The sequence below is a fragment of the Amphiura filiformis genome, chromosome 8 (genome assembly GCF_039555335.1).
Source record: "Amphiura filiformis chromosome 8, Afil_fr2py, whole genome shotgun sequence".
NCBI lineage: Eukaryota > Metazoa > Echinodermata > Ophiuroidea > Amphilepidida > Amphiuridae > Amphiura > Amphiura filiformis.
This window is the reverse complement of record NC_092635.1, coordinates 42186992-42201108: the sequence shown is the minus strand read 5'-3', so window position 1 is coordinate 42201108 and position 14117 is coordinate 42186992. Positions and strand designations below refer to the sequence as shown.

Genomic DNA, 14117 nt, shown 5'->3' with positions numbered 1-14117 from the left:
CAGATATGAGAGTTCATTGAGTATTCCGCATATTACGGTCTTAGTTTATACTTACGTAATGAATGACTTACCCCATTGCCACCACTTGATCTCTGAAAAACGATTCCAGAGCACCTGCGGATGGACCATTAAATGCTACAACCCTTTGCCCCTTGTCACCACTGACTGAAGCTGGATATAAGGATTGACCGTACATAGCAGGTCCGATCATCTGTGAACATGGTCAAACTGTTTTGTTAACATCATATCAATAAACCACATCATACAAGCACAAATTATTAAAAACAGAAGAAAAAGGAACCTGACATGTGGCAAATGTTTAATAAAAAAATAGATAAACATTGGATAACATTGTGTAACCTTTGACCTTATTTTCAGATATTTTCTATAGAATCGCATCATCGTCACACTGATCATCATCGGTCGAGATTTTGCCGAAGTTTAAAAAATAATGAATAACGGTTAGTTAATGAAAAAGAATAAGTGAAATTTAGCAACGCGACGAGGTTTATTTACCCGACTTCCACTTCAAATATATTGAAATCCGCTATTGTATTATATTCATAAATCGTCATGCAGGAATCGAGGAAATCGCTGATATAAACATTTATTAATTGCCTCTACCGCTGGCGTTTCGCAATTACTAACATTCAAAATGATCCAATACTCTTACAATTATAGACTTATACGTGCTTTTTATTATATTAATTTTATGTCATGGCACTGGCTAATGGACTACATTAATCATTTCTGACGTTTTTGACCTTATTTACATTATTTCAACTTTCATACTTCCCAAATGTAATGGATCAAGTAACAGCTAGACTTCTCCGTAGTCCACTCGCCCATTTATATGCATACTCTTAAAACTCTGATTTAATTAATTTGTACACAATTGATACTCTAAAAAGATCAGATGTGAAAATCTATACGTCAGATCAAATGCAAATTTGCTCCGATTAGGCTGTAACTCGGGGGAATTGATCCTTGACACTTGGGGAGTACTAAACCATAAAGGTCATCCAAGGTCAAAGGTCAGGTCAAATTTTAAGTTACTCCGATCAGGCTGTAACTCTTGGAAAAAATCCCCGGCACTTGGGAGTATCAGACCGCAAAGGTCATTTGAGGTCAAACTCAAAGGTCATTGCTCCAAAACACCAACACACCCCAGCTAGGTTTGTGGTCTATGACCACATCTTGTATCTAATATATAATGAGGAATAATATTATCCATGTTGTTACAAAGCATCAACTGTATTTATATAAAATACATTCCCACCCGCAACATCTACAAAATGTTCCGTACTATCCCCTGTACATGCCATACTCAGGGCCGGATTTACCATAGGGCCAGATGGGCCCGGGCCCAGGGCCCCCAAAATTGCCTTGTGCAATCTTCCATTTTAGCTGAAAAATACCATGTATTGGACCAAAATAGGGTACAGAAATTAGCAAAATTTGAGCGCTTCGCGCGCAGTGGCATTATTATAGCAAAATTCAGCTTAAATTTGGGCTAAAATTGAATTTTTTGCGCGCTTCCTAGTAACATCTTGTCCTAGTAACCACTTGAATACACATGCCTTCCTCACAGTGCGTTTGGGGGCCTCTAAATTTTGGACTGGTCCAGGGCCCCCAAAAAGGTAAATCCGGCCCTGGTCATACTGCATGAGCCCCCAAGCAATTTTTATTACCTGTAGCATTGGGACAGCCCTGCCTTCACCGTCACAGTCGAGCACTGGCAGGCCTGCTTGTGCGGCTACAACAAGCGCTTGCAGTGTATTAGCTCCTCCTGATTCCATTGGTATCAAGGCTCCAATATTGTCAACTTCAGGAGTATTGTAGACGATTGGAAAGTCCTGATCATATGTAACTTGTTCTTTATTGTCATCTTGAAGAACGGTACCAGCTACAAAAGACGCAAACTGGTTTTATAGTTAAATATGTTTTGTTATATCTATGAATATGCATAAGTCTTGCATAAGCAGTAGCCTTTGATTCCTTTCTTCTGTGAAAGTGGGAGTGGCCTGTTAAATTATGCATAAGCGGAGGCCTTTGATCTCATAACGGAAATGTACTACTACTACTACTACTACTACTATAATGAAAGACAAAGATAAAGACAATTTATCGCGTCTGACGTCACCTGTCAATCAAACTCGAGCACGGTTTGTTTACAAGTGTCGTGATGATGACTTGCTGAACGCGGATTTATAACCGGGCGCCTTATTGTTAGTTTTGCACATTTCGACATGCAAACCATCTCAAAAGTTAGGTCTTTATAGTGGGAAACTTTCTTTGGTGAAGGCACCATGTCCACAATACCTAGAAAAGCTGCTTTTTGCCTTGTAAAAGTACGAACTTTTTCGCCATTTGCTGCTATTCCTTTTCTCCGATCAGCACCAGATAGATCGGTCTTCCTTTTACGCGCTGATTAACCTGTGTAAACCAATCAAGGATTGTAATTGACAGTGACATCAGACGCGATAAATTGTTTTTATCTCTGTCTTTAATTATAGTACTACAATTACTATTACTATTACTATTATTATTATTATTATTATTATTATTATTATTATTATTATTAAAGCTGTCAAATTGTGAGGATACATTGCATTGACAGAGCCTGTTAAAGCCATAATGTACGATCTTATAATATGAAATTGGTTTATTTTTTTCAAACCTGATTTTTTTTTGCATATTTGTAATGTTTACACATGTCACAACTTGCTCTTTAATGGAATCAGCTAAATTTGTTGTGTTTGTAGGTAAACATTGCAAAGTTCGACATAAAGTCATAATTTTTATTATGACTTTATGTCCTCCCATAGAACTGCGTGTTAAATGGCCAAAATAACCAGTGGGGTTTCTTTCACTTTACCTTGTTATTTCAACCTAAAATGGACAGCAACCCTTCCTGCCAGTTATTACTAATATTATTTCAACATTTTGAATAGAGAATAAAAAAATTTAAAAAAATTTGACGGAAATCGTACATTAAGGCTTTAACACTGGTGGACCATAAGTTGTTCAACCCGTAACCGGGCCCGTCATATTTTAACGTACTAGTAATATTTAGGTGTGTTTATTCGTTGCATTTCGATGCTGATGCATAAAGAATTTTTAAACTACAATTTTAAAGACTAGACTTTAATCTTTTATTGGCAGCAGATATAAATCTTGTTTTAACATTGCGAATTTATTCTTTCACGTAATTCATCACGTTACATGGCTACAAGTCTCTTCCTTCTTGTACTCCTCCTCTTCCTCCTCTACCTTCTTCTCCTTCTTCTTCTTCTTCATCTCCTCCTCCCACCTCCTCCCGCTCGATGTCTTCGCCATCTTCAACTTCTCCCTCTACCCCTTCTTTATCTTCTATCTTTTTATATACATATAAAACGTGTCTTTATATATCAGTTTAGTGAATTTATTTTGTATAAAAGTTTTCAGATCCGCTCACATGCTGAATATAAAGATATTTTGTTACAGTGAACATGACACGAGGCTCTATCTAACCTGGTTTCCACGTAATTGACCAATTGTCTCTGTCTTGTTTGTATCCACATTGGTACAAATCTTGAATGCATTTCAAGGAATTTGTTCCTTCAAAACCGTTTGGATATTTCTCGAGAAAAACGGCTGGGCTTCCCATCAACGCAGTAATCGTTGTCATTTCGTCATTTCTGAGCCTATTGAATGATAAAATACGGAACACTCATACGATAAATTAACATGAAGTTAGAGAATGGCCAGTTCTTCGTTGCATCCGGGCGTTGCACGTGTTATATAAGAAATTGAAAAACATTTATGACATACCTTTCCGGGACTTTAACTCTAATCTTCTTGCCGTTCTTGAGCTGTTGCAAGCCCATTAGCTTTCCAAGCTCTGGGCTTCCTCCTCCACCACTGCCGAGTATACCAACTCCAACACTTAATAATTCAAGATCATATTCTGAGAGCTCCCATTCACCATCGGAGTTTATGGTCGGATCACTCACGTTGATATCTGTCATTCCTGTGAACTGAAATAAATAGTGAAAGGACGCTTTGGTTAATGGTGAACAAATCAAAATAAAGCCTGATATACTGTGAAGCTCCAAAATCTTCTTTCATTCTTCTTTAGTAGAACCTAAAAATGCTACTAGTGCCAGACACTTTTGACCAAACTTGGCCACAAGAAGCACTGACCCAAACTTCTGGTGTCTTACTTATCCCACTATCCGAGGTCAAAGGCCAGATCAAATGCTCCGGTTGGGCTGTAACTCGGGGGAAATGAGTATGAAACCGCAAAGGTCATCCGAGATCAAAGTTCAGGTGAAATTTTAAGTTGCCCGGCACTTGTGGAGTATGAAATAGCAAAGGTCATCTGAGGTCAAAGGGCAGGTCAAATTAAAAATTGCTCTGATTGGAATCCTTGATAAGAGGAAAACATGAAAAAGTCAACCTGTGGTCACCCGAGGTCAATGGTCAAATGAGGTCAAATGTTAAAATTTGCCGGATTTGGCTTAAACTTATTGCCAAGCATAATTGATGTAAGGGGAATATACAAAAAATCACCCGAGGTCAAAGGTCAAATGAGGTCAAACGTTAAAAGGGCCCGATTAGGCTTAAATTTGATGCAAATGGTATTGATTTGAGGGAGCATGAGCAGTCAACTAGAGTTTATTCGAGCTCAAAGATCAAAATGAGGTCAATCAGAAGCCACTGCCTGACATTCGTGGCTTTAGAGCCACAGTTGCTCTGGTATCAGTTTGGGCTTACTAATCTACCAGTGTGGATATGAACCAAACAAAGTCGCCATCACTTACATTGTATGCCTGTGTACAACGAGGACCTAAACACGCGTCCTCGAAGTGCAAATTGTGATCGGTAGGGTGTGCATGTGATGAGTGTACATTTTTGTTCCACGTACAGGGTCCTCGTTGAGTTGGTGTGATATCATATGTAAGTCCTCGGAAGTAATAGTTAGGCAAACGGACAATAAAAAAGTATTGCAATGTACATTGATAAACTACGAACCAATGTACATTGATAAACTATGAAATCTTTCAAGATTTTAGATAAATTTAGACTCGGGATCCCGAAGTAAAATAGCCCAGCTATAAAAGCCAACCGTTTCTCACGCTGAATCACAATGCAGGCATCGAAAATTGAATAATAGGAATGCAAATTAAATCTTTCTGTATTTAACGTGTATATAATTACATTAATGTTATTTTAGCATTTTTAAAGATCTATCGATATGTCAGATATTGTTATAAGTTATTGCTTTAACTCTACCTGTCGAATTGAGGTCGTCAGAGCCTTGTGTCGTAAGTACAAATTGTGGTCGTGTCTTGAAGATAATTCGAATCGGGAACAGTGTGGATAATTGTGGCCGCCATCTGTGGCTGCCACATTTCTTCCCCTAACGCCAAATGCAGATTGAAAAAGTCCACCTTTCTTTTTTGACATGGCAGCAGCACCAACAGCCTCCGCAAACTGAAATGTGTGAACAGTTGAAAACGACACGTTACAAAACTAAAAAGGAACCACCACAGATAATCAGTTCACATTTTATTATCTAATATTTTCTTTAAGTAGCTGAACATGATCGATTACTAGAGGTTGTCGTTTTAGCTGACTGGTGGGACTTTCGGACTTCACTGGGACTTAAATTTGGTGTCTTAATCAATATTAGACTTGACCAAGTCTTTTTGACAACCTTAAGACGGTAAAATTTATTATCAATGAATCTTCCAAAATTGTGAGGGCGCTATTTACTTGGTCATGTAATCATAAAAGCCTGCCACTCCACAGGTTATTAATGGCTTGTTGTTGACCAGATCTACTCCCACTTCTCTGCTACAATTTTATGGACCACTGATACTGCAGGATATTTGAGTTTGATCAGTTTTCCATTAAAACAAAAACAACTAGGAGTGGTGCAATAATTTTGTGTACCCCCGGGGTGGTGAATTATAGGGGGGGGGGCAAAGATTTTTGGCAGGCCAAAAGGGGGCAAGTTTTTTTTCACAGGTCGAAAGGGGGGGCAAGCGATTTTTTGGCACAGATATTTTGAGCACTGTTTCTATATTACGGTGTAGGAAAACGCTAGAAAGATGTTCAAATATGCAAAAAAATTTGGCAGACCAGTTTCAGAATTCACCACCCCGGGGTACACATATTGCACCACCCCCTAGGGCTACAGAGAAAGTGGTGCAACATGGGATCAATATTATTATCATGATTATAGACTAGCCATTACACAGTGAAAAAAATCAAGAAACCATCATAGATTATCAGCACATCATATTGACGATTTTACCATTGAGAGTGTGTGTGACATAAGCAATGGTTGATACAGGTGATATATATAGGACACGTGACAAAAAAATCAATTGTCAAATAAATAAGATTTTAGATGAGACCGGAAGGTTGCGTGACGGATCGTGAGCGTGACGGATCATATGGTGAGGGAGTTTGTTCCAAAGAAAAGGTCCCGCTACAAAGAAGCCTTTATCACCACAGTGAGAAACCTGGTGTCCTGGGCAGAACGTAATCCACTTCTATTGGAAATGTTAAATGCTGAATGAGTTTGAAGTGGCTTGAAGTGGAGGCGACTTGTTATTGGTAACCAATGGAGTTCATGAAGGAGAGGGAGGTGTGGTATGATCATATATTTAGATGAGCTTGGCAACACGGTTCTGTAGCTGTAGACGATTAAACTAAAAAAATCCACTTGAACATCAGATGACAGGAATGTTATGTAAACAAATAAACAGATGCCGTGTCTTGATTTTAATTTCGTATGACTCGATCCACTGTAGTCTCTAACGCTGCTGCGTCAACATGAACTCCAGACCAGACGATCGTACACAGAAAGTAACATGCGGTAACGCCTTATTGTTGTACCTGAATATGTGCGAGCGATTCTACGGGCAGGCTGCTGGGATTCCCTAGAAAAGCTGTTTTTCATTGGCTGTCGGGGGTATTCCCCGTGGTAGAAATCTTAGTCTTTCATCACGTCTTCGAATTTTCTCGATACGTCACTTCGTTCTAGTTCAGTTTTAGCACTAAAATAGTTTAGTGGGAACGCTGGTACCACGATACCGTGGATTTCGTAGCCCTGCTCAATACAACGTGCCACAGAAACACCTCTTCCACAAAGCTCATGTACGGGCTAGCGTACATCTCTTCCACAAAGCTCATGTAAGGGCTAGCGTAGCTAACGATATACATAAATGTCATTACTGGCGCATATGCGACATGTGCAGAGTTGGCGATATTAGAAAAAAAATTGACGTAACCTTCGACCCTGCGGCGGACTTTAAAAACCGAGGTACTTTAGGTAAATATCACATTTGTAGTGACGTCTGTTATATTTCGCATAACATACACGTTTTGAGTATAAAATAAAGAAATGAAATATACTGCGCTCGGAGTTCAAATCGAAGGATTTCATGCAAAGATTGGTGAAAGACGTCTTCATAAACTGTTGCCAGTTTGTTCATTTATATCTGATTGTAAACAAGATCCCGGGCTAGCCAGCTCCCATCTTGCTCCAGTGCACACATGGCGACAAGTTCCTGGTTTACTATATTTTTAACTAGCAAGCCAATAGGCAAGCATGGGGTAGACAAAGATGGGATAACATGGGATCACCCCATGCAAAGATGGGATGGATTTCCTCCACACGCCTAATCCAGGAACATCCGGTACTGCCTCTGCCTGAACCTCCGCTGGGGCTTAGCCCTTGTACACAGACACCACGTGTTCATACGAATTCGCGCTCCGGCTCCATGATCGCAGAAAATATTCCAAACAGCAGTTCACGTTCAAATTATTTTTAGCTGCCCTGAACCCCGAACAGGCACGCAGGCCCACTAGATGGGGTCCCTTATTGGGCAGGCAATGTAGATTTGGTATAATTGGATTGTTTCATGTTTGCTGGTTTGTAGTTTATAGTTGAAGATATTTTATAGGGATGAGTTGTGTAGAGTTGGTTGCTGGGAATGTTAGGATTTTTGTTGTGTGAGTGCGTATTTTTGAAGTAGTGGAGTTAAATGTACCATCTATAACCAATATATAGTAATATACAGTAACCTGTATACAACTGCGCCATACAAATAAATATATTGCACAATAATCTGGGAAAATGTAGTTTTGCCAGAGGTAAGGTTCAATAATAATTATTGTAGCATATTTGTTCATTTTTATGTCACATTATGTTAAAAATATGCCTATTATACACTAGGTATGTGGGAAGTGAACCTGTGTACTTTGTGTGCCGCTAAATATGGGTGGTTTTATTCTTGGGTTTGCTGTGAGCAGTTACATTAATTTTTTTTTATTGAAATTTGAATTGCTCTTTCCAATGATATTTTCATTTACTGTGTATTATAGATCTGTAGTTACAGCCCTTTACACATGAGTTTAGTTTTTTTTATCAGATTGTAAATGATTGGAATTAACTGATTGGAATTAAGGGTATTAATTTGCTCCACAGATAATTCCATTATCTGTGTTTGCTCAGTCATTTTATTGATACTGAGAAATTTACAACAACTTAAGGTGGTTTTAAATTAAGAAATAAAGGGTAATGCATTATCCTTTATGTAAATAATTCTATTACCAGAAAATAGTGCGATTTAAAGAGAAAATATAATTTTTTGGCAGAAATATTTTAAGTTGTTTACTTCAAGGTGGAGGGCGTACGCGTAAGTGACAGCGAGTATCGCGGAAATATTGTACGCGTAACCAAGCGTAATGATGTGCGTAGAATGTGTTACGGCGCTTGACCCATTATTGATATAAAATTGGATCGGTTGAGCCCATATTTATTGGTCGAGCTATGAGTTTTAAAATATTGGACGAGACGTAGTCGAGTCAATATTTTAAAACTCATAGCGAGACCAATAAATATTGGGCGTAAAGCATCAATTTTATCATTATTATGTTTTGGATCCAATATTATCACAACTTGGATCCATCAAAACATAATAATGCAGAATAATGGGCTCTCTCGTGACGTGTTTTAACAAATCACAGTGCGCGATTTTGAATAATGGGTCGTAAGAGTAATAGAATGCAAATTAAAGATCTATGGATCGTTTTCATCTTTGGCACAGAAGATAATATAATCAGATTGTATATGATTGGAATTAACTGATTGGAATTAAGGGTATTTTAATAAATTAAAATTTGCTCCACAGATAATTCCTCCATTATCTGTGTTTGCTCAGTCATTTTATTGATACTGAGAAATTTACAACAACTTAAGGTGGTTTTAAATGCAAATTAAAGATCTTTGGATCGTTTTCATCTTTGGCACAGAAGAAGATAATAATTTAAAAAAATTTTCGGCAGTGTTTTCAGCACCCTACCTCCTCTGATTATTGCTATCCAGGGACCGAGAAATTTCAGACCTGGATACTGCCCTTATATGGTTGAAATTGCACATGTCCAAATAAATTCGGAAATGGTGTCAAATCAAGAACATCAAGAATGACCTCCGCTGATTTTCCCGTAAAAAGTTTGTAAGTAATATGGAATCTGTGGCCAAAACAAAAACTTTGACCCCCCAGGGGGAATTCCACTGGGATTTTTTTTACGGGAAAATCAGTGGAGGTGCGCAGGAACATGACTCAACATGTGAGTATACTTTTATTGGGACAAATGAAGTGGTTTGCGAAAAAAACAGGGAAAAACTGTCAATGTGATTGGTCAGAAGCCAATAGCGACTGCTTGGTTACCATGGCAACGGTTTTATTACCTTCATAACATGGCCAACATATCCCTACATAAGTACAAACTCACTTGAGATTGTATCATGAAAGGTTTTGGAGATATTTGCAAAAATGTTGGAATTCATGATTTCCCTATGCCTTTAACACCACCTTAACAATGACCTAACAAGTAGGAGTTAATATGCTAAAATGACACAAAGTCTGGACATTAATTTCTTCCATGCTAATAATACATACAGGATCTGTGCAAGACCAATAAACCATTAAATGTTGTAGCATTAAATGTGTCAGTGCCAATGATATAAACAAAGTTTTGCTACAATTTCTGAATGTGCACTAATTGGGAGAATTTGAGACACTGCTTGCTCATGGCTCGTGCATAGAAGTAAGGGCCTATAGACAGCACGAGCCCAAATTGGTGCTTTATCTATTGACTTGCCGAATGTAAGGCAAAGCAACACTGAAAAGCAAACATTGAAGCAACACAATTCAACATCTCTTTTACAAAATGCAACAGCATCGCCAGATCAAGGAGTTTGTACAGTGTTTGTAATATGAGCAGCACGACAAACAGTCTGCAAAGGAGACTATTCTCTGAAATTTTATACAAATTTTCGTAACGAAAAATCACACTTCCTGTCCGAATTTTTCTAGCTAAATAAGTAACAATCATGAACGATCATGCAAAGATCGCCCCCTCAAATTACCAGCTCCATTACTCAAACGATGTAGCAAGAGAAAGTAAAAAACATAGAGAAATCTAGACCATGACAATAGCCTAATTTGCGTTGCAAATGAGCTAATTATCACTAAATATATTGGAAAATAGAACCAACTATAAATGCATCAACCCGCACGAAAATGAATCAAGCCTACGCGACGCGAACGCGTACGAAAGCACTGCGCGTAGTACGCAGAGTACACATTATACACAATCAATGCATGGTTTGGATTTTTCTAACGCTTGCTCTGTTTGCTTCTCGCTACATGGAATTGACATTGATAACGTTCAAACACAACACCAAGGTTCTTTATGGTAGAAGATGGAACAATAATGTCAGATCCAAAGATCGGCCTCACCTCTGATATAGAGTGTTCGAATCGTGGGCTGGATATGATGAAGAGCTCAGTTTTTGTTTTATTTAATTGAAGCATGTTTGGGTTCATCCAAACTACAAGGCTGCTTAAGTTGGTCCTAATAGTCGAACAATCTGACATCAGCTTAAGGGGCTTCAACGTTCTCAGAATATAGAAATCTCGGAATAAGCCGGTACAGGTACATTACCTCATAGTGTTGTGGTTTTACCAGTTGAGATATCCCACTCAATGGATCTGTTATCAATGTGCTGCCAAATCCAAGAAACACTCCCGGAATATCCTCTGAACTTTCCTGTATAAACGAAGGAAACAAGTCCAAACTTCATATATCCCATAACAAATGAAACACCAGAAAGAAACAAATCGAGAAAGAGCTATTATAATAATTGAGAGGGAAAGGGAGCGAGAAAGAAAGAAGGAAAGGAAGAAAGAAAGAAAGAAAGAAAGAAAGAAAGAAAGAAAGAAAGAAAGAAAGAAAGAAAGAAAGAAAGAAAGAAAGAAAGAAAGAAAGAAAGAAAGAAAAGTTGTGGAAAGAAAGAAGGGAGAGAGAGGAGAAAGAGAGCTAAGGACATACTCGGGTCAGAGGAGAGCATGACTTAGCGGTGTAATTGCCTTCAAATATTGAGACAAATAAAGCGAGACAAATAAAGCTGACAATAGGAATGGTATGGGTTCTACAAAAGATATCCCAATGCTTCAATAAGGGGTGTCATGTCCTCCCCATGTGCATGTTTGTTTGTTTGTCGGTTTTATTTATTTATTTATTTATTTATTTATTTATTTATTTATTTATTATGCTTCATCACTGGCTCATATACAATTACAAAGATAAATATATCATATAAATATTGCACATACTAATAATCAATTAAGACAACGTAAAGAATAAAATGCCAGCGAAAAGAATGGGACAAACAGGTGCAAAATCACCTCCAGGACCATCCCACCTTTCGATTTTTGGAAACAAATTATTGGGAAAAAAACCCATCACAGCCCCATCCCAAATTAAATAAGCCTGCAATTCGAGCATCTGCAGTAAGAGCTCCAAGAGCAAAACACCCAAAGCTTTCGGTTTGATATATGTGAGTGGACACTACATTACGAATGAGCCGTAAACTCGGCAAATTGTATTCTGAGTTACAGTGTAAAATGTGTGTGATGGTCATATTCATAGGTATCTCAATTCGGTGCGACAAGTATCTCATCAAACACTGTTTAAACCAATCAATAATCATATTGCTGAAGATGATAATAAGCTTCTACCTATTTCTATAGAAACCTTAAATAGTTCTTGTCTTTGTTTGTTTGGCTAAATCCTGTTCAAGTGGTAGATAACAAAGCATTTTATTTTGTCCAGGTATGTATAACCAACAATTAACAATGACAGGACATTTCTGAACCCCGTTGACTTGGGGATGATTTGAAATGACCGCCAATTATGACTGTTTCATATTTATTACCAGAAATGTGGAAAAAGAGACACATGTAGAACCGAAAAAAGGACAATTTTCTTGAAGGATCAGAGTTCAACAAACCATAACCCCGCTCGTTCTGGATATCGGTTGAAGTCAAATGGTATACCATTTTAAAGGTTATGATATATATTTTCTAAACACGAAATAAACCAAAATTGACCGGGGCCGACTTTACGGCTGATTCGTGGTGTCCAGTCACATATTATTCGCCTTTACTCAAGGATTGCAAGACCCATGGAAATATAAATGCGATTATTGGCTTCCTTTGCACACCTTAAAGATCAATATGTACACTCCAGTTTTAAAATTGCAAAAACTGGCCAAATATGGCTCATATCATCCCATTCGCCTCATTTCGTGGATCTTTTATGAGTATGGTTTAATTAATACCGGTAGATATCCACGAAAAAGCTTGTTTTAATTTAATTTTAAATTGATTCTGACGTTGAATTCGGCAGTTATGCGCACAAATACAATGTATTATCACCTTGATCTGTAGGCTATTGTGTTGTAATTTAGGGATGAAACATCCCAAAAATAAAAATTGGACAATATTAAGAATCTGCAATAAGTCGTATGTACACAACCATGATGTAGTCTTTTTTGGAGTTAAGTTGGGGGATGAGGCCGTGGATTACAAAGTGCCCCTTTAATTTCAATGAATAATACCTTTGTCCTGTCAATGAGATCCTCTATCATTTCTCGGAACTTTCGTAAAACATGCGGAACCAAATCGCTGCTAAGATGCTCCACTTTCCCCGGATCCCCCATACTGATGAGTTTTGCTGCTACTGCTACGTCCAGGCATGTTAAAATACTTCCACCAAACACCAATGCCTCAGTGGCTACATCTACGCTATCTGGACCAATGGAGTGTACATCCTAAAATGTTGGAAATTCGAAATAGTGGGAATTATTTTCGTTCACCTTCCTTTTCATCGAGTAATAATACAAACAATAACCGACGTTGGTAAACAATGGGTATATGTACATGAAACCCACATGGGCAAGCATGGTGATATCATTGCATATAGCAGAAGTAGACTAGACAGAATTTCAATAATTCAGGTTTCCTAAGGCACGTGTTTGTAAAAGTTGATAACGTATAAGTATCCTTACTAATTTGGACCCGGTGAATCTAAAAAGGGTGGTGAGCAAGCGTTCTTTTGGACTTAACTCAAGGACTGCAACTCTGCAAGACCCATGCGCCGACATCCACTACTCAAAATATTGGACCTGACTGTCGTCTATCACACGGTAGAGGATAGTAAAGACAAAAAATCGTATCGTTTATTCTCCAAATAATCAGTCACCCGAACGCCACTTTCATCATAAGTAATATGGAATATGACACTCTCATAAACGGACTAACGTTTTGTTACAAACGCTTCATTTTCAATTATAATACTTGCCTGCTCTGAATGGTGTACTATAGAAAACATCCCAAGGCTGGAAGTCACCACATACGGACTTCGCCTGAAGGCTTTAATACCAGACACTTCCATGACTGAGGTCTGAAAGTTTGCCTTCCCGTCTTTTAAAACTCCTGCAGTAGTTTGCGTTCCTCCAATGTTAACCACAATGGCATCTTTCAAATCTGAATGTTAAAAAAAAACCAATTTGGCTTAACCCTATGAGAACTACCTGCCGATTGGCCAAAAGAAGTTTTCATTATCAATTGGACCAATCAGCAACATTGTTAGAATAATTTCACCACGTAAAACAATTGGGGTAAATAATTTGCAAAGCTCCATTCTGATTGGTGATTAAAATGAAGATATCATGTAATTGACCAATCAGAGGCAATGTTAGATCGGCA

General features: G+C 38.1%; 1 protein-coding gene across 1 annotated transcript; it reads right to left on the bottom strand.

The window, feature by feature from the left end:
* Positions 1–207: 207 nt before the first annotated feature.
* Positions 208–13803, bottom strand: LOC140159550 (uncharacterized). The gene is made up of 8 exons (XM_072183041.1): positions 13711–13803; positions 12968–13180; positions 11011–11115; positions 5278–5478; positions 3814–4019; positions 3514–3686; positions 1692–1906; positions 208–228 (listed from the first exon to the last, which is right to left on the bottom strand). Exons 1-8 carry the CDS (start codon positions 13801–13803, stop codon positions 208–210), a joined length of 1227 nt encoding a protein of 408 aa, XP_072039142.1.
* Positions 13804–14117: the final 314 nt, after the last annotated feature.

Excerpts from the sequence above, each read along its gene's own strand:
- LOC140159550 (XM_072183041.1), bottom strand. The coding sequence starts at position 13,803 with ATGGAAGTGTCTGGTATTAAAGCCTTCAGGCGAAGTCCGTATGTGGTG. Across the intron at positions 11,116-12,967 it reads ATCTCATTGACAGGACAAAG|GAAAGTTCAGAGGATATTCC; the intron begins GTATTATTCATT and ends TCGTTTATACAG. Across the intron at positions 4,020-5,277 it reads TGACGACCTCAATTCGACAG|TTCACAGGAATGACAGATAT; the intron begins GTAGAGTTAAAG and ends TATTTATTTCAG.